Genomic DNA, 22,169 nt, shown 5'->3' on the forward strand with positions numbered 1-22,169 from the left:
GCACACTCAAGTGCTATTATGCTAATCACACATCATGCATACCCTGAATATTCATTGAGGTCTGCTCTCCGTGATGTCCTCACTGAACTTCCTGTTACCTGCAGCCAGAGCGAGCGAAGGGAAGAGAAATGAAGGAGAGAGGGGCAGCTGGAGAAAGAAGGATTGCATTAGAATTGCCAGTGGGTCATCCATTAGAAGTGATAGTGGGCCAGCTCTGGGAGGTCACATTAATTCCTGTGGCCTGAATCATTTCCCCCTAGTGCTGCTTATTTAATAACTCAAGCAGTGCTTGAATAAACATCTAAGGTGACCTAAGCTGAATTATTCAAATTTTATGCTCAATCAATACATTTAATGGCAAATACATATACCTCACTGGGCTTTGTACATTTTCACTGATCCATTCTATATAATAAATGTTTTAGGGTGCCAATAAAAAAAAGTTTGTGGTCAGTAAAGCCTAGTTCACACTACATGACTTAAAACTTCATGTAGTGATCGTGAATGGTTTACAACAATAATATTGTGAAATATTATTATAGTTTAAAATATGTTTAATAAGATATTATAGTTTAAAAAATTGTATCTTATTTTTTTTCTTTCCCCCCGAGAAGCATTACTTGAAGCATTACAGTGACAATGCAAATTCTCTTGGACTGCTCTGGGTCATCAGGCCACCCTTGTTCAGCCCTGTTTCAGATTTGTTTATTAATCACTTTTTTCTCTTCTTTGTAGTCTGTGCACATCATGACTCTGAGGAACTGGCGTGAAGTAAGGCATCATTTTGTAACACATCACATGATGGTATATCTGATTAGCTATAACGTATCTGATAGTAATGGGAGTTCTGATGTCCTGCAGCGTGTGGACCATCTGTTGAAGCAGGAGAAGTTCATGGAGGCTCTTTCTCTTGCCTGGTCCTTCCACGAGGGCACCGCCAAAGCTGTGCTAGGTCAGTCCTTCTGTTCACAACCACTCTAATATTTCTGCTTCTGTTAAATGTTAAACCAAATGACTATTTTCTCAATTTCTGTGAAAATGATCGCAGCTTTCAGACTACAAGCTTTTAATTAGTAATCATGTAAGTTACAAATGATAATGTCTTTCTTTTTCCAAGAACTGCAGAACTTTTGTACAAAAGTGAATCACAAAAAATAAATAAATACTGTTTGATAGAATTAAGATTAGAAAAGATACAAATGCTCTAATGATGCCATAAAATCCAGATAGTAATGTAGACCTATTGTGATGTGTTTATATAAAGGGCTATTTGCAGACCCTGCTAAGAGGAAAGGTGTGGTTGCAGACAAGGTAAGATTCTTGTGAATACACTGACACTGCTGTACAAGTTTCTTGTTGGAACATAAGCTGAAGGAAGCAATTGAAACTAGATATGCACAACACATGCACTACCGGTGAAACATTTTAGAACAAATAAGAAAAAGAGGCTTGTCTATGCCATGTCGTAACACCGGTGGAACAGTGAAGACTGGTAGAAGGTCTTATGGACCAATCTTTGGTTCATCACCCAGTGTTTATTTTTTTATGTCGCAAGTAAAGAAAGCTCTCATTGTGTGACATCAGACATGGAAGTGTAAGCGTAGTGATCTGGGGCTTTTTGCTGGATCTAGTGTTACCAACCTTAGGTGAAATGGACAGAAAGGTGAAAGCAAAGCAACCTACAAGTGCAACACATTTGCAGCATTGTTGGGAATAACTCTCCAAACAGCAATTGATATCCAATGGAGAAAAAACAAAAGACGGCTTATTACTTTGATTCAGAAATGGAGGTTGGATCAGTAGTGGGTACCCACCTGTTTATACTATATGTGTAAGTACAGCATGTCAGATTTCAGACAGAGCACGGTGTAGGTTTATGCTTAGAAATGAGTTTTCATGTGTTGTGTATGTACCCTTTAACTTAAAATTAAATCCATTGGTTAACAGTTTTTGACTGAACTTATGATGTTATAGGAATCCCACTTCCCACTATTGGGACTGTATTTGTTTTGTTTTGTTTTGCACTGTAAGTAATAGTTATAATGGCCTAAATGAACTTGTTGTAGGTACATAAATACTATTTATTATTATTATTATTATTATTTTGTGCAAATAAATGATACATTCCTCTGCTGATTTTTCTCTCTTCGCAGATGGTGGAAATTTTGTTACAGTATGTGGATCGCTCTCTGAAAAAGTGTCCAGAGCAAGGAAAAATCCAGGTGATGGAGCAGCACTTTCAGGTAATGGGCCACCAACCGAAGTTCTTTCAAATGAGCCTCAAATGGTGTTATCTTAGGGAATCATTTTTAAACATCTCCAGAAGTAAAATATTTTTCCATATTATTTAAAGATTTAGATATTATTTAACAAGAGAGCAAGACAGAGCTGAAGAGTTTTCTAGCATTATAGAGGCTTTTAAGAGAGCAGACTGAGAGAATGATACAGTCAGTCTTTAGGCCTGCGGCATCCATTTTTAAACCGCATCTCATCATAAGGCACAAACCACATACAATAATGGCCCACTAATGTCATCTCTCCTCTGCCTCTGGGTCTCGCTTGCTCTCTGATTTCTTTTTACCATTAAGAAGCACTCTGTCATCACAAAAATAAGGCACTCACCATGGCCAAATGGCAGATTTAGCTCTGTATATCTAGGGCAATGTGGAATGTTATGCCTCTCTAACTGTCTGTCAGACACACTTTCAAAGTCAGTTTTACCACAAGAGAAATGTGCGCGTTTAATTACTCCCCATGTTCGTTGGGTTGGGAAATATATCAGATTGGATTCACAATATTTTCAAAATGATTTGTTGTTCTGCAAACAAGAGATTTCTCGTTCTCTTGTATACTTTGGCAGCACTGGTGTTATTAAAACAGTCTATTATTATGATTGAATGAATTCTCACTCTCTTTTTTTCTTGTTCTTCGTGTGTCTACAAACCCCATCACTCTGTCTTTTCTTGCTCCTGCTTGTTCTTTCTGTCTTCTCCTCTGCAGGACATAGTTCCTGTCATGGTGGATTATTGTCTCCTTCTACAGAGAACGTGAGTGTATACACATCTCTTTGCCCTGTGCACACACTCAGTACACACACTATATAGAATGGTGTTGTATGTGTGTACTCTGAGCCTGTTCTTTCTCTGGGAATCATCCCAGTGTTTGCAAACAAGCCTGAAGGATTAATTAATTAATCTCTGGACAACAGTTGTGGCATTACATGATTTACCACTGAAAATCATTTCAGTCCCTCAGTTAAAAAATAAATAAATAAAAAAATAAAATATATATATATAAATACATAAATACATAAATACAAAAAACATAACATTTCTAAGTCTATGGTTGGTAGGATTTTTAAAAATGCTTTTAAAGATGTATCTTCTGTTCACCAAGGCTGCATTTATTTGATCAAAAATACAGTAAAGACAGTAATATAGTGAAATATTACTGAAATAACTAATTTAAAATAACTATAATAATTTAAAATAACTGTTTTATTTTATAATAATATTTAAATATTTTCCTGGAAACCATGCTTTTTTCATACCAGAAAGTTCAAAAGAATGGCATTTATTTCAAATATAGTTTTTCAATAATGTCAGTTTATTTAAACCTTGCTATAAAAAAAAAAAAATTGTGGAAAACAAAAATTCTCACTGACCCCAATCTTAGTAATTGCTTACTGACCTTAATTGTATAGTTGGATCAAATTTTTTAGTTACAACTGTAGAGCCTAAATTGCTTTGAATTTGGAACCTCATCATTACGAAAAATAGAATCTCAGTTTGTAATGTGCACACTTTCTATTCTACAGGAAGTAATGTGAATGACTGTGTTTCCTATGTTGTCCTAACAGTGCTGTACATTTACCTTATTTTTTTTTTTGCACATAGCACTGGTGCCACAGAGTTTTGTGCTACAATAGTATGGTCTGTGCTACAAGTATAAAACATTACTTACATCTTACTATCTCTGAAAAAAAAAAGAATGAAAATTTAAAAGATCCAAAAAGGTTAAAGCTTCATAAGATGAATCCATGTGAATCAGGCGGTTTTGTGACAAGATACGATCACTTTATATGATAAACATAGGCTTTTATTTACAAGTGTGTAACAAGTGAATGAATGATTTTGAAAAATACATCATGAAGCAACAAAGAGACTGACAACATGCCGACAGACAAGACAGAGCAGGTTACTTTAGGTATGAAACAAAGTCTCAGCTTTCAAATTGTATCAATTTGTAAGAAAACCAAACAATAAATACCGTTTACACCATCTTTAAAGTTCTGTTCTACTGACATTAATCTACACAACTGACAAGTTTAGTGATAAGAATGAAAATACACACCATTTTTCAAGTTCTGGTCTACTGACATTAATCTACTCTACTGTCTGGTTTGTTTGTCGGACAAAATGGCAGATTCGTTGTTATGATTGGTCAGATCACCTGTCAATCAAGCTCTTGGTAAAGGTTCAAGTGTTTGGCTAATTCTGTGTTATGTTTCCGACTTGAACGCATGACATATTGTAATAATGAATTTCCAACTTGGAGACTCACATCAGAGAATCTCAGGTAACATGAAGGCAGCATGTGCAGCAAGGTATTTGAGAGAAAAAAAAAGTATTCCCACAGGGAGTGAAAGCAGACAAATCTTTTCATAGCTCTTAGGACATATTTGTCACACCGAACAACTCTACCTCTTCAGTTCTGCTACTGTCAGATATATTTTGCTTTGTGTGTGTGTGTGTGTGTGTGTGTGTATGTGGTAGTACTAAAGAGAATCTGAAGACGATGAGTGTGTGTATGTGCTTGTTTGCTTGTGTTTACTGATAAGAAGGTGAGAGAATGTTTGAACTCTAACAATGTATTGCCCAGTGTTCAGGCACAGTGGTTAGCACGTGTTTCTATGTGCTTACACTCAGCAGAGCAGAGCTTGTTAACTTGAGAAGAAGTGTGATGAAGTGCAGATCTCAGCAACTCAATTAACCCGACCAAAACTCTGAAACTCTCTATCGTGTTAGCTCCACCCCTCAGCACAATGTCAGCAGCAGGTCTCAGATCAGCGGCATGCAGCAGCACTGATCACCCCTTCCTCAACTTCCAGCTGTTCCTACATTAGTCTAATCATTTTTTACACTCACACGGAATTTATAGCAGTTTTGCCAAAAGATAATCTTCCTGTTAATTATTTTGAATAACAGATATTTCATTTGTGGTACTTTGTTAGTATACTGTGATAATTCCACAGTACTGATCTTTAGTATAATGAATAGTATACTGAATATGATTGCTTCGGGTTGTTTGACTAGTCATCCCACAACCGACCAATGATTAGAGTAGTCCAGTGGTTTTCCACTGGTTCTGCTTCAGGGCCTTCATATATACTAATTATTACAGTACTGGACGTTTTCCTTATGTAAAATGTTCTGTTCCTCAAAAAAAAAAAAAAAAAAAAAAAAAAAAAAAATGAAAACGTTGAAAAAGAAATGAAATGAAGGTGAGAATGAGATAATTTTAAAAACTAATTTACAGCATATACAGGCCTTCTAAAAGTAATTTCAGTGCCAGTAGTGTCTAAACAGAATTGTAAAAAAAAGCAAATGGAAAACCATTGACATTAACTGTGATGGGGCAAGTATTTTACATGTACATTAAAATAAAAAAAAAAAAAAAAAAAAAAAACACATTCCATTCTTACAACAAAAAAATAAATAAGTTTTGAAAATACGTAGTTTGGCATATCCCCATACTGAACATATTCATAGATCATGGCATTTGTGTGGTACTTTAAAAAAATACAGTGGAATTACCATACTTATTCAAATGAATAATTAAAAGTGATTTGTTAAAATTTATTTCTTCTAAATTTTCCAAATAAATTTCCTAAATTCATAAATTGGTTGGATAAACAAACTTAAGAATTAAACATTGACATGCACACACTTACATACTACTTATTCATAAATAATTAACATCTAATGATATTCCCATCCTCACAGGAGGCCACTAACTTAAAAATCTGCATTGGAAAATCATAGCACTTTTCATGTTTTGTAAGAAATGATTACTGAATTCAGAACATCTTTGTAAACAGCACATAGTTCATAAACATTTTTCACTCTTTCTGCACTTCTTGTCTTATTGTCATGGTGTTTTCATGACCTGTGGCTCATGGAGATGTTGTAATAACACACACGTGAGCACATGTGTGCATACACACAAAGATAAACTGGAATCACAATATCCTTGGGCCAAACTCTCAGACATCTCATTACTGCCCTGCACTTTCTCTCATGCTGATTATGATCTCCATCTGTTCTCGCTTTCTAGCAATGTGTCAGTGTTAGTCAGTGTCAGCAGATAACCTCATCTCCCCTCTGATCCAGGACCAGTGTCCTAAAGCTTTGCCCCAAATTATGTTTAATTTGTGTGAAGCAACAGCAGTTTTCCCTCTCTGCTGAAAGCCTCCGACTCTAGATTCACTCCAGGTTTTCTCTTTCTCACTCGCTGCTTTGGTGAGAGAAACCCTGCATGTTTCAAGTTTGATTACAGTTAAAGGAATATTCCTGGTTCAATACAAGCTCACTTGGCAGCATTTGTGGCATAAAGTTGATTAACACAAAATAATTTCTACTTGTCCATTGTTTTCAAAGATCAGCGTTGTGGAGAAGCAGTACAAGTAAAGCCCTTACAGTGCCCCTATTATGCCATTTTAAAGGTTCCTAATATTGTTTTGGGAGTCTCCTACAGTAGGTTTACATGCATGCAAGGTCAAAAAACGCTTTTGTTTTCTCTTTAATATCACCTCATTTCTTCGAAGCAGTTTAAAGATTCAGTCTCTCTAAACCCCTCATTTCAGCCTAGTACACAATACACAACTTAAAACGTTGGCAAATCGCTGTGCTGTTCAGACTGCATTACTCGATGTCTGCCTTGAAGTCATTGAGGTGTTCACACTATGCGACACTACATTCTTCTGTTTAAACTGTTATTTTTTTAAAGCTGTGAAGTCATTCTTGTCCTTTTATTTTAAGGTTTTAGTTAGCATTAGTTAACTTTTTGTAGGAGAAAACGGGTTGAGTTCATCTTCCTCTGAGTTTTTTCATCTTCCAGGTTTAAAATCTTTATTGTGTCAGGATGTGATGTTTTTCCATTATAATACATTATATAATTACTCATGAGACTCCGTGTTCTTATCATGCGATCTTAATTATCACAACAGCATATGTTGCTTTCCTATGAAAGATGATTCAAACTGTGAGATTGTGTGCAGTAAGTGAGAGACTCATTCATGGAGTGAGTGTTTGTTTTCATGTACAGTTTATTTTCACTGTATTAGTTTCTAAGTTCTCTTCCATATACCAGTGATGCTTGGTCACAAACTTGATCCATCCATACTGTGAGTGTAACCGGTCTTTAGAGCTACTATAGATAGAGCCTATTAAATGACTTATATAAACACCTCAAAATAGTCTCAAAAGCTATTAAAAATGCATTTATATAATATATAATGCATTTATATTGTCGATGCCAAGTACAAATGCAAATGACTGTGCAATTGCAAAAAACAAATGTGGTTTTCAAGCACATCTCGTCAGTAAAGCCGCTCCTGTGATTAATAGTAAATCCCCAGCATGTGCTTTCAGATGGAGCGGCATTTACTACACAGAGCCGTAATTTACTGACAAGCTACACAAAATCGCAGGTGTTTCATTCGCCGATTATGAACGCGATTTTGTGTAACTTGTCAGTGAACTACGGCTCTGTGTAGTAAATGCCGCCTCATCTGAAACAGGGTTGCCAGGTTTTCACAACAAAACCCGCCCAGTTGCTACTCAAAATTAGCCCAGTCGCGTTTCAAGGAGGGTTCTCTGGTAAAAATTGGCATTCCAGGGGCTGAATATCATGTTATTGGGGCGCTTCAACCCGCGGACATGAAAAACAACCCGCAGCAACAGTGTTAAAATAGCCCACTTTCACGGGAAAACCCCAGACTTGGCAACACTGATCTGAAAGCACGTGCTGGTGATTTACTACTAATCACAGAAGCGGCTTTACAGAAGAGATGCGCATGAAAATCGCATTCGATTTTTTGCACAGCCCTACTAGTCATGTAATTCCCAGGGAATGCACAAATTGATTTAAAAAAAGAAAAAGTGGAACACCTTGAAATGCAGTGCAGGTGCTTTTAATAAAAGTGAGTTTGTGCCAAATGCATAAGCGAAAATTTAAATGTAAAGTGTGCAGTCATCCACATAAATAAAAGCACTTCAGGAAAAAACAAAAGATTTTGCTTGCTCTAAAAAGCAGCGATGTAGAAGCAAAACATACACAACCATAATGAAAACGGGTTGACCTGCAGACTTAACAGTAGCAGTCTGCAATTAAGACACGTGCCATTTCAGAAAAAAGTACATCAGACCTTGCAAAGCATCTGTCCTGTGCTCATCTCCAGTTATACAAGTACTTCAGAGATCCACAGATGTATAAACACTAAACTTAGGATGAAGTTTAACCACAAATACACATGATCTTAATAACTTGGAGAAAATTTAGTTTAGCTGATTTGCCACTGTTATTTCAAAGAAATATTTTATATTAAAATAAAATTTCTGTGGCAAACCACGTCATTTATAATGCAGACGAGCAGAAGACAAAACACCCCTCTTATTTCTCCTAATATTACTGGAGCATTATTTTCTGTCCTTGCGACAAGCCAATTTCCTGTCTGTATAATTTTGTTTCTTGTTGTATTATCAGTGCCAGCAAAGGTCAGCAGCTGCCGCACACTTTCAACCTCCGCTCTTCTCTTCCCCTCCTCTCTTGTTATCATCATACACTCCTGTCATTTCTTGTTATTATTTTGTACGTGAGCAGACACTCCATGGTAATCCATCTGAAAATATTTAAGCAAATAAAGCTGTAAGCAGCAGTTAGTGTTATCCATCAGGTATAGAAAACTACTGTATGGAAGTAAATGAAATTGACTTTACAGTTTAATAAGATACTCTTAAACCTAATCTTGAGTAGTTGGTTTAATTTTCATCTACTGCAGCAGTTCTTAGCCTTATGCCCACCTTTGTCCAAGACAATATTTGAAGGCACTTATATTTATGTTGTAATAAAAATAGACTCAAAAATATGATGTCAGTTTAATGTTGTGCATCTTTTATTTAGATTCTTTAACTAATAACTTAATTTAAGGAATTCTGAGACTTGTTGCCCCCCCCCCCCCATATATACCTTGTTTCCAGATACTTTTTGACCCATTTATTTATATGTATGTGTTTATTTATTTACAGTCTAAATTTGAATATTTACAGCAATAAATACATAAATATACAATATAAATGTAAATGTCTCATTTATGTGCATGTTGGATGGTTTCTGCTTTTGTCCTCATATTCACCGTTGACTCATGTTTGAGCTAGAGATGGGATTAATGGTGCTTTGTCTCTAGATGTGAGACATACTGACAGCTGTGACACTTTGTGTCAGTGGTTAGAGTGAGTAGGTGCATTCCCTGATGTTGTTGCGTTTAAAGAGCCCTGCTGTTCACACTATGCCAGAGTCTCTCAACATAATTCTGTGAATGTGTGTGTTGACATCGATGTGTGTATGTATTTTGGGTCTCTCAAAGACCCATGCACTTTAGGGAAATGTGTTCTGTCATACTGGGACAAACTGTGATCCCCTTGAGCAAAACACCATCTCTCTGGGTGGATCTACAGTAGTTTAGTACAGGGCTTCTGTGGTCATAACAAATCTGGAAATATTCAAGAAGTTTTAAAATTGTGATTTTAAATGACTGCAATTAATTAAACATTATGAATTAAAAAATAATGAAATCTTTACAAGTCATGGAAATTTCTATCTTTACCTTGATTGCAATCTTCATCCATCAAAACTTTACTAGTGAGATGCTGGTTGTCTCAACGAGAAATGTGTTTTGCGTATCACCTGCCATAGAGTGGTGGGATGTTTTGATATTCCGTTCATCAAGGGCTCGTGCTCTTCAGAATACGACAGAGCTGTTTTGGATGGATTTTTTGAATGCATTCACTTACTGGTTCATTGCACTGAAAACTTTCCCGGTGTTTAGCGACTTAAAATGAACTGATTGCAAACAGAGAAGTGAAATTGGGTTGTAGGGTTAGAATGGAAATTGTGCATCAGTAATTTTGCATTAATTGCGTTAAATTATTTGAACACGTTAAAGATTGTATAATTAATCACATGCGTTAATGCATTAACGCTTTAACGTTGACAGCCCTAAGATATACTGTATATACAATAAGACTTTTAATGTTTTTAAAGAAGTTTCTTATGCTCATCTGCATTTATTTGATCAAAAAATATATAAAAAATGTGAAATTGTGAAATATTATTGCAATTTAAAATAACAGTTTTCTATTTTAATATACTTTGAAATATAATTTATAATAACCATTCTATTATGCTGTTTTATTATCAATGTTGGAAATAGTTGTGCTGCTTAATTTTTTTTATTTTTTTTTTTTTGGAACCTGTGATACTTTTTTTCAGGATTCTTTAATGATTAAAAAGTGATATCTGAATGATTTCTGAAGGATCATGTGAAAATTCAGCTTTGCCACCACAGAAATAAATTATATTTTAATGTATATTAAAATAGAAAACCATTATTTTAAATTATAATAATATTTCACAATATCAGTGTTTTTTTTTCTGTATTTTTAATCAAATAAATGGAGCCTTGATGAGCATAAGAGACATACATAAAAAAAAATAAATATATAAATGTATACACACACACACACACATACATACACGTGTGTGTGTGTGTGTGTGTGTGTGGTTTGTTATATATTATATATACATATACATATAACATTAAATAGATATATATATATATATATATATATATATATATATATATATATATAGAGATATATATATATATATATATACTATATATATACATACACACACACACACACACACACACACACACACACACACACACACACACACACACACACACACACACACACACACACACACACACACACACACACACATACATACACCTATATTCAGAGCCTCAAGCTTTGTAATCAAGCTTTACAATCCCACTGCCTAGAGCTGCTATCATGCTGTCTCCACAGAGACTTTAATCCCTGTCTTTACTTCCTGTTTTCTGGTAGAGTTCTGTTCCTTTCTAACACTTCAGGTGCTTGTGATACTGTCGCGTCAGTAACTGATAAGCTCTTATAACAGTAGGTTTGTTTTTAAATGCACATCCAGTTAATCAGCAGTGATGTTTTTTTTGTTGTTGTTGTTGTTGTTGTTGTTTATGGTATTTGCTTGCAGCCTTTAAAATAATTCTCTTTATACAGGTCTGGATTTTAGTGTTGTGTTATACTTTGCTTGATGTTTGAGATGTTTTTGATTCAGATATTAATTATTACATTTCATAATTCAGTGATATACAGATGCAGATTAATATGAGATTTTAAATGTCAGTTTTCAGATCTGTTACTAATGCATTATACTGAAGGATGTGTATAGTTTGTATGTGCATTTTAAGGCTACTGTGTTCGGTGTTTGTACTTTGATCAGAAAGCTTGCCAATAGCATGTGACAGACCTCTGTACTAGAGAGACTAGCTGCCCATGTGCTTTATGCATAATACCGGCCTTTAAAATTATACCTGCATGATCTATATAAACAGATACTGTAATTTGTGGTTGATTTTTGAAAGTGAAATTTTTGCTAATATTTTTAGACTTAATGTTGATAATAACCTTTTATGCATTTCTTTTGTATTTAAAATGTTTAAGTCATGTGCCTTTTATTGTTTTTTGTACTTAATGGGCTTGTCCAAATACCCACACTTGCTGTCTTTGCACTTGACCACTTGTCTGCTTACATGATGCATTTCCTGTGTGTGGCCCAAGAGTTCAAGTAGGCAAAGTTTGTAGAACTTTTCATTGCCTGATGGGATACACTTATTGTGTTGTAAAAATGCAAGCGTTGGCAGAGCTTTATTTTGATTTCCAATACTTTGCATTTTAAAATAAGTCCATATAACTGATGACACAATGTAATAACAATTTAATTTGTATTGCTTCTAATTAAGTGAAAAAAAATGCACTTCAAAATGTTGTACAAAATACATATACTCATCTTTGCACCAATGAAATGTGCAACGTTTTGTTTTATTACCAAATTATACGCAATATCTTATTAGTGAAAGTGAAACTCGTGACATTTTTCCAAGTATGGTAACCCATACTTGGAATTGGTGCTCTGCATTTAGCCCATCCAAGTGCACACACACAGCAGTGAGAAGTGAACACATCGTGAACACACCCGGAGCAGTGGGCAGCTATATATCCAGGCAGCATAACCTGTGACAGCGCCCGGGGAGCAACTGGGGGTTCAGTGCCTTGCTCAAGGGCACTTCAGCCATGGATATTGAGGGTGGAAGAGAGCGCTGTTCATTCACTCTCTCCCACCTACAACTCCTGCCGACACAGAGACTCGAACCTGTGACCTTCGGGTTAGAAGTCCAAATCTCTAACCATTAGGCCACAGCAGCCCCCATTATTATTAACATTTAACTTACGCTTAGATTTTGGCAAAAAATCTCACGATTAATTTCCAGAACATGATGCATGATGGGATACGCTTAGCCTTGAAAACTGCTCCGAAGTGTGGATTTAGTGTGCAGTAAGAGCACTGTGCTTTGACGTTTTTAGACCTGGGGCAGTCTTGCGCACTTACTTCCTGTTGTGTGCACATGCTCTCAAGTGGCCAAGACCACAAGTGTGGGTATATGGACAGGTCCAGTGTTTTTACATCGAATTTAAAAATATCCACCCACTGTCTCATTGGCCTTTGTTATCGAAGTATTTTTCCCATCAACTTTGTATGCGTTTCAAGAGTAAAGAGTTTTAAGACATAAACCAAAATAATGAGCTCAGGGATGAATCACAGCACTACGACCTTTAATTCCATGCAAAAATCTGAGAAAAAAAGACAAGACTGTGCAATTATTCAGTTCTCTCTACAGCATTGTGAGTGAATGAATTAATCTGCAACAACTAATCAATAATAATCATTAATGGAAATAATGGACAATGAATTTGATTGGTTAATTGCATGTGATGCATGAAGCACTGCTTACATAGAGGGCAACCAAGCAGGTTTCTGTTGGTCAATGAAAAAAATGTTGCATATCAGTCCAAAAGAATCCGATGCTAAATCTACGTAGGAAAAATTTCCACCTTCACACGAAATTCCTTATTCATGAGGGTTCATATTGAAATGTCTCGATTTTCCCTGCACAAATTTGATGGGCAATGGTAAATGTTATCACTCATCTCATTTTTCAATCATCTCTCTTCTGCTCAGGGACCTGCTGTTTAACCAGATCTACCCTCGGCTGGTGGAGAACTCGGTGGCCAGGGGTGTTTTTCTGGAAAGTCTGGAGCCTTACATTCTGAGCGAGCGGATTGGCTGTCTGACTGCTGCCGTCATGAGAGACCTCCTCAGCTATTTCCAGGAGAATGGCATGATGGATAGTGTGGAGGGATGTCTGGTCCATATGGACATCACCAATCTGGACATACAACAGGTGTGTATGTGCGAACGCATCATCTGTATGGCGCATGTCAACATATGTCTGCTTAAAAACATGTTATGTTCGTAGGTGGTGCAGATGTGCTGGGATAACCAGCTGTATGACGCCATGATCTACGTCTTCAACAGTGGCATGAATGACTACATCAGCCCCATGGAGGTATGATAGTGTGTGTTCAGTGTTTTTTTTTTAATGTGTTAAAAGGTGATTTAAGGCTGCAATACACTACACAACTTCTCAAATCTGAAAATTTTAAACACTAGGCATCATACACTTACACTTGTTTGGGTGGTTAGACGTATGTCATTCCAAACCCATAAGACTTTTGTTCATCTTCAGAACACTTAGATATTTTTTAATTTAAACCTGAGAGCTTTCTGTCCTGTTTTGGTGAGTTTGACATTTCTTAGAATTTCTTATTTTCAGAAGGTTCATGAAGATCTGATCTCACATCATACATTATCATACATTATCATATTTAAATATGATGTGTCTTCTAAAATCAGCTCAAAATATTTTTCAAATATTTTTCAATGTCTTTCAACTGGATTGAATCATGGACTAAAGCTAAAAAACATCTGTGCCCATCATACACTGTAACTTCAACTGCCCAAAATCTGAAGACTGGCTCTGACTTATCAAGATTGTAAATTGGGTCAAAAGCTGGGCAAAAGTCATGCATTCCAGCTTTTAATTTGAGTTCTTTTGGTATAATTGCCACACAAAGCAGAAAACACTAAACTGAACCTGGTAAGCCTTTTTTCCCCATAAAGTTTGTCTTTTTTGTGATCCACACAAGTGTGTTTTCCCCTTAAAGTTTGTCTTTTTGGTGTTTTTCTCACTATTAAGCTAGAAAAAAAGATGAAAGCCTTGTTGTCAGGGGAATCTTCTGAAGCCCATGATGAAAGGCGACTGAGAAAGGGATTCATTTGTTTCATGGCCAAAATGTCACACACACAGACACTGACCAAACACAGCAGCACATTGCACTGGCGTGACCACTGCGTTGCCCAACTCATAAGCGCTGCCATTTCTGTTGCATTTAAAAAAACAGCAAACAAAACGAAAGCGAAACTTGATTTTTTTATTTTGCGACACTTTAACTGCACAGATGCAACAGTGCTGCGAGATCCAGTGAGAAGCATTTGAATTCGCTGCACAATAAGGTTGCTGTGAGATTTACTGCAAAGCATTCAAATTCTGCACAGAAATCTCTGTTATAAACAGAGAACCTGTAACCATAGTGTTGTGGTAGAAATAGTCGAATGCATTACATCATTGATTTCAGGGTTTGAACAACCTTTTGAGAGAGCACTTTTCAATGACTTTCAAGCATTTCAAACAAAATTCCCAGCATTTTAAAGCTCTAAAATGATCCAGTTTGAATGTTATTTTTAATGGGATGAACAAAATATAATTTGTGGTAAACAAACACTTAAAAAATTTAAAAATACATCAAATCACAATTATAACCAGTAGACAGCAGCAGAGGAGCACTTATTGGCTTATTAGTCATTCATTTCTACTTTTTCTCTATATTTTAAAATTATAAAATCACTATTATAAAATATATCAAATCATCAAGGAATCAGATTTTGTCAGAATTTTACACTTTTTTGTGTATGAAGTAAGAAAAGTCACAAACTTTTCTTCAATCTGCTACTAAATCACACATAATCACTGATGCTGGTAAGTTCCATATGCTAGAAGAATAATGGTAAATTTAATAAGAGTGAAATATATAAATTTTTTGTATATAAAAAATAGATTTTGCACCTGTTACTGTTGTTAATAAAAGTAATTTTTGCATGCATCTTAACTTCTTTAGCTCTCTTAACATGCTGTATGTTTATGTGTGTTGGCTGGTCTAAAAAAAAAAAAAAAAAAAGTTTAAGTCGAGATGAATCAACAGAGAGTTTTTTTTCTTTTTCCAGTTGTATCTTCCAGAAGGCAAAAAAAAAAAATCTTTTATCAAATTGTGATGACTTGTTTTCTCTCTGAAGTGACTTTCCATAATAGATAACATTTATTTAATGGCTGGTTGTTGTTAGACAATAGCTAAATAGCTTTAAAGCAAAAATGGAGTGTCAAAATTATTATTGTTATTATTATTATTTTAAATTAGTTCTGTTACTGTTCATGTTCATTTAAAAAAATAATAATAATTATAAAAATTAACTGCTTATTTTTCCTGTTTTTTCAGAAACTCTTTCAGGCCATTGGTCCTCCTCTCCGTGAAGGAAAGCCTCTCACAGGTAGAACAGAGCAAACATAAAACAACACACATACATCCCACATACATCAAAATACTCTGCTAAACTTGAGGAGCTGGTAGGAGCTATCCCAGAAAATATCCCTGTTTTTTACTGTGCACTAAAAATTGTAAGGCTGCACGTTTAATTGAAATAAAACCAGAATTGCAAGATGACTTTTATCAAATTTTTTTTTTTTTTTTTTTTTTTTAAAGATTTACCCAATAACTTAAACTAACTTTTGCACATTGTCAGACTTCAATTGGACATTACACACACAGTTTCTGCCAATCTCATTAATCTTGAGTACCTATAGTTTAATATTGTATCCTTCATGTCTCTGATTAGTTTTTAGTTTTATCAGATTTACAAAAGACAGATACAGCTTAATGCTTCTCTCTGAAAACACTCAAGCTCCTGGAGGCGTGCTGTGGGCGGAGCTAATTGGTGAATAGCAGTCAGTAGCATTAGCAAGCTTTTGTGTAGCGATCATCTGCAAGCTGTGACATAAACATAAATAACTCCCTTAACGCTGGGTTCTTTGGGAAACTGAACAAGGTTATCTTTCCCTCACAACCAAAACACACTTCTTTGGTGACATTGTTGATTTTGTGGTCAAAAACAAAATATAAAATCCTTCTCGAGCAAGTCCTGTAAAGCGCTGCTGACGACTTCCGTAACCTGAATGAAGCACATTGATGAGCGTGCTCTTGCTCTCGCTCTGGTATGTGTGTGCACTCACCCTTCTTGGAGAAGTGCCTATAAAATAAATTCCGCCCTTTATGACCACACACAGGGACATATTCGATAAAAAAAAAACTTTCCGAAAACATTCTGAACCCTGAAGTGAGTGTATTTGGCACAGAAATACTTCATACATCCAACTAATTTTTCAAACTTTGGTTATGTTTAGCATGAGAATCCAACTCGTAAATCAGTCAGAATGCATGAAATAGCTAAATAAATAAATACATAAACACACCACCAAACCAGCCAAACATTCTCACATCAAAATGTAAAAAAGTACAAAAATCTGCATAACGACACTGTTATTAAAAAATAATTAATAGATAATAACAGTGTGAATGCCACAGGTTTTTGACTGCTGAAGTAGAATGGTTTCATTTCTGAAATCTGGTCAGCTAGTGCTAAACTGCATATAATCTGATTTTCCCATTCATTTCCTTTCACAGATGAGCATGTTGTGATGGGAAATAAAATGCTGGTGTACATCAGGTGAGGTGACTTTCTGCATTAGTACTGCACTCATACATAGTTGTGTGCCATAACACATCTGTCCTTTCTCCTCTGCCAGCTGTTGTTTGGCAGGACGGGCCTATCCGTTAGGTGACATTCCTGAAGATCTGGTCCCTCAGGTGAAAAATCAGGTAAGTAGTCTGATTAAACCCAGACTGCAGTAAGAGATGTACACATGTACACACATGTATGTGTGTGTATATATATATATATATATATATATATATATATATATATATATATATATATATATATGTATATATATATATATATGTATATATATATATTTATGTATACATATATATATATATATATATAAACATAAACAAAAATAAAAATATGTGTTTACATGAATATATATATATGTTTATAAATTGGTGCTGTCAAATCGATTAATCGTGATTAATCGCATCCAAAATTAAAGTTTGTGTTTACATGATTTATGTGTGTGTACTGTATATATTTATGTGTATATATAAATACACACGTGTAAGAGATAAATGTAATATACAGTTAGGTCCATATATATTTTGCCAGCTCTTGATGTCAAGTAAACGAGAGGCGTTGACGCAGACGCCCCATGTGAATGGGCCGTTATGAATGGTTTGCACCTTATTGAACCCTCTGTATTTGCTTTCATGAAGTCTTCTCTTGACTTTGAAAATGGCAAGCCTACCTCCTGGAGAGTGTTCTTCACATGGCAGGATGTTGTGAAAGGGTTTTTCTTTACCATGGAGAGGATCCTCCAATCATCCACTCCATTGCAAAGTTCACCAGTGCATTCTTTTTTTCTCAGAATGTACCAAACTATTAATTTGGCCACTCCTAATGTTCCTGCTATCTCTCTGATGGATTTTTTGTTTGTTTGTTTGTTTGTTTGTTTTTGAAGCCTAACAATTGTCTATGGAGAGCTCCTTTGACCTCATGATGCTGGTTCACAGAAACAGCTTCCAAATGCAAATGGCACACTTAGAACCAACTCCAGATCTTACAAATTAATGAAGGAATAGCCCACACCTATCCATGAAATGGCTTTTGAATCAATTGTTCAAATTCTTATGGTCCCTTGAAAAAGGGGGGAGGTACATATTAAAGAGCTGTAATTCCTTAATCTTTCCTATAATTTTGAAGAGAGTAACCTCAAGCTGAGATTGTGCACTTTAAGCCCATATTCATTATATAACTGTAACTTGAATATGTTGTGGTCAACATAAATGAAATATAATTATATGTACAAATGTAAATATTTCTTACATTTATATATATATATATATATATATATATATATATATATATATATATATATAATATAAATGAAATATAATTATGAATATGTACAAATGTAAATATTTCTTAAAGTTTTATACATGTATGTGTGTGTATTTCTATATACATATACACAGCACACACATCTATTATGTAAACACAAACTTTTTTTTTGGATTCGATTAATCACGATAAATTGATTTGACAGCACTGTTATAAATAAATGTATATTTAACAGGGTATGATTTATTTTTTACAGCAGGTAGTAAATAGTAGCATCGAGTGGCGTATCATCTTTTGGGCCCTAAGGGGTCATGTTCAAAGAGAGACACGTGCACAGAAAGTCTCCTGTTCCTCTTTGATCCCTCATTGCACTGACACACATCCACACATTCCCATGCAGTCACACACACACACACACACACACGGTCACATCTGCAGGTCCAAATCCTTCCTGAAATAAAACCTCTATCCCGCTGTAAACCACAACATTGGCGTCACAAAGATGAGCACCTTCAGATGATGCCCTGGAGAATTACCTCTCTTTATGTGTGTGAATGGGAGATAGTGGCTAATCTTTTGTTCTGTGCTGCTCTCACACATACAGCAGGAAAGTGTACCACCTGGTCACCATGGCAACTAGTCAGCCCTGTACTGTACTCTAATGATAATGGGTTGAATTTTGATTTAGTTATTATGTAGAGGGATTGGCCCATGAACATGTACCTGCAGAATATATAAAATGCATATATTACGAATGGGTTTTTTTTTTTACACTTAAAGCCTATATATAAAAATTAATCACAATAATTCCATAATGTACTTGTACATTTCTTGGGGAGCACATTGTCATGCACGACATCATTATTAATATTTATATAAATAATATAAATAATTACAAAAACAATTATAATACATTCAAGAGTAAAATCCATTAAATCATAACATGGTATATAAATGTAATGTAAATGGATATTTTGTCAAAATGAATAAATGCTGAAAATTAAATGAAATTAGATTTTGATTGAATTAAGGATTACACTCTTACATTAGAACTTATATTATAACTAACATTATAACTAACTATAAAATGATAAGATGCAACATTATAATACAGTATAAAGTATATTTAGAGATTTGCTAAAGATTACATGTAACAGTGTAATAAAATTGTTGTTTTTTAAAAGTTTGATGTTAAGTAAGTGTTAGATGACGGCAAATGTAATCTAAGGCCCAATCCCAATTCTATTTTATACCTCTTCCCCTTCCCCTGCTGTGCATTTTATGTTGTATCTCTGAATGTGTTCCAGGTGTTTGAGTTTCTCATTCGTCTGCACTCGGTGGAGGCTGCACAGGAAGAGGAAGTGTATCCCTACATCCGAACTCTTCTGCACTTCGACACTCGAGAGTTCCTCAACGTCCTGGCGCTGGTGTGCATCAGCTAATCCATAAATCAATATGTATTACTAAAATCATCAATGCTCTACTAATGTGTTACACGTGTAGAGTGTAGTTCATCTGCCCTTTAATCAGATCTGAATATTAATATTTCCTTGCCTCACAGACATTTGAGGACTTCAAGAATGACAAACAGGCTCTGGAGTATCAGCAAAGGATTGTGGACATTTTACTGAAGGTGACAGAAACGTACACACAAACACACACACACACACAAAAAATCTTACACACACACACACACACACACACACACACACACACACACACACACACACACACACACACACATAGGAATGCTCACACAGCTTTCCCCAATCTGTGTAAAAAGCATTTGGCTCTGAAATGATTCTTCACTTTGTTATTGGAATGTAAATCATGTGAATGGGATAATTTGACTCGGTCCTGCAGTCTTCCTCCCCCTCCTCATCACAGCTCATTCAAGAGCCTTCAGCAACTCAAATCAGTATTCACACACTCTCCCTTTCTCTTCTTCTGTAATCATTGACTCATTCATAAAAAACAGAGAGCACTACCTTGGCCCTCATGTCATCCCACATGACTCCATCGAATATTCAACAGAATTAAAATGCGTTAAAAACTCATTTTAACATATTTGAATCCATTCCACAGAATCACAAAAATGTAGAAAATGCAAAAATAAATAAAAAGAGAGAGAAAGAAAGAAAAAAGCCCTGTCTTTTAGGAGTTCTGCTTAAATAATTTCCCCTAAAATTCCAAAATTATTTGATCATAGAAAACCTGGTTCAGTGTTTGTGAAGATGATGTCACAAACAAGAGTCTAACTACTCTGAAAAAATGGAGTAGGATTTACTTGATAAAAGCTAGGAAAAGCATGTTTTCAAGAAAAGGATACACAATTCTTAAAAGTTGTAAAAGTAATGCTTAAAAATGATGTATTTTTAATACTAAAACTTATCTTTAAAAAAAAGATAAGTATTATTATTCATGAGAAAAGCATACTTTTTTTTTTTTTTAAGTATAGAGCGTGCACATGAACATAATCAATAAGAACCTGCACAATGTCTTTAGAAAGTCAAATATGCCTGACATTCACTGCAGATGTTACTGAATGGCCTAATAATTGAATATTGCACAATTTACCATAGTTTAATCCCCATCCTTAAGTAAAATCTCCTTAATCACAGAGGAAAAACTTTGGCTGAGCAAGCCTGTCAGTCAGATCTCCCTTTGCGCACCAATTCCAATGGCAGAAGATGTGCAGCTATTACCAAGTTGTTTAGCATATATTTTACTTGCATTTGTTTTTTTAGTAAATATGTCCTTGGCATTTAGGCATTTCCATTAGGGCTGTGCAATTAATTGCTTGCGGTTATCATGCGCATCTAGTCAGTAAAGCCGGTTCCGTGATTAGTAGTAAATCTCCATCACCTGCTTTCAGATGGAGAAGTATTTAATACACAGAGCCGTAGATCACTGACAAGCTACGCAATATCTCGTTCATTATCGCAGGCGATTCGATCTGCGATAATGAGCACCATAGTGCCTAATTGTCAGTGAAGTACGGCTCTGTGTATTTAATGAAAGCAGCTAAAACCAGGTGATGGAGATTTACTACTAATCACAGAACCGGCTTTCCTGACGAGATGCACATGACAATCGCATGCAATTAATTGCACAGCCCTAATTTCCATTTCAATTTATTTGAACACAAATAATTCCAAAGAAACTGCAAGTAACCCACATTCAATTAAACTTAACCTTTTTAAAGTAGAAAGACTGAAATAGTATTTACTTATAAAACACACTCCAATAATCCTCAAAGAAATTATCTGAAACACTTTTTTTTTTCTTTTTTTTTCATACTGCATATACACACACTAACAAATTCCCCATGTGTGCACACTTTCCAGGTTATGGTGGACAATTCTGACTTCACCCCGTCTCAGGTCGGCTGTCTTTTCACCTTCTTGGCACGACAACTCGCCAAACCTGATAATACCCTCTTTGTTAACCGGAAGCTGTTTGACCAGGTGAAGTGACAGCCCCTCACATTCGCCATTTGCACTCTACTTTCGTTATTTTGTAAAACAAGCTATAATGGTTACAGCAAGAGAATATTTCTAAGAAGGTGTTAGTTTTTGTTGAAGACAATTAGCAGCTTCTGTAAAAATAGCTCTCCCGCATTAGAAGCGTTATGCTTGTTTTCTGCATGTTAAATAGTTCATGATTTTGCACCCTGTGTTGGGGCCTGTTCTAAATTAGATTGCATTGATTTTCTGCTACTGACAGTGAAACTGACGGTAGTGATTTTAGAACTTTTG

The 22,169-nt window shown here is 35.3% G+C and overlaps 1 protein-coding gene across 3 annotated transcripts in view; it reads left to right on the forward strand.

Moving 5' to 3' along the window:
• LOC109054114 (vacuolar protein sorting-associated protein 8 homolog) overlaps positions 1-22,169 on the forward strand; it is a 107,861-nt gene that overhangs the window by 13,835 nt on the left and 71,857 nt on the right. For all 3 annotated transcript variants that reach the window (XM_042756933.1, XM_042756948.1, XM_042756938.1), the window contains 13 exons: positions 736-771; positions 862-952; positions 1,265-1,311; positions 2,154-2,243; positions 3,001-3,047; positions 13,405-13,627; positions 13,703-13,792; positions 15,837-15,888; positions 17,079-17,121; positions 17,201-17,273; positions 19,719-19,838; positions 19,973-20,044; positions 21,759-21,878. In XM_042756933.1, coding sequence (XP_042612867.1) covers positions 736-771; positions 862-952; positions 1,265-1,311; positions 2,154-2,243; positions 3,001-3,047; positions 13,405-13,627; positions 13,703-13,792; positions 15,837-15,888; positions 17,079-17,121; positions 17,201-17,273; positions 19,719-19,838; positions 19,973-20,044; positions 21,759-21,878 — 1,104 coding nt within the window. The remainder of the gene's footprint in view (positions 1-735; positions 772-861; positions 953-1,264; positions 1,312-2,153; positions 2,244-3,000; positions 3,048-13,404; positions 13,628-13,702; positions 13,793-15,836; positions 15,889-17,078; positions 17,122-17,200; positions 17,274-19,718; positions 19,839-19,972; positions 20,045-21,758; positions 21,879-22,169) is intronic.

The sequence above is a fragment of the Cyprinus carpio genome, chromosome A1, assembly GCF_018340385.1.
Source record: "Cyprinus carpio isolate SPL01 chromosome A1, ASM1834038v1, whole genome shotgun sequence".
Classification (NCBI taxonomy): Eukaryota; Metazoa; Chordata; class Actinopteri; order Cypriniformes; family Cyprinidae; genus Cyprinus; species Cyprinus carpio.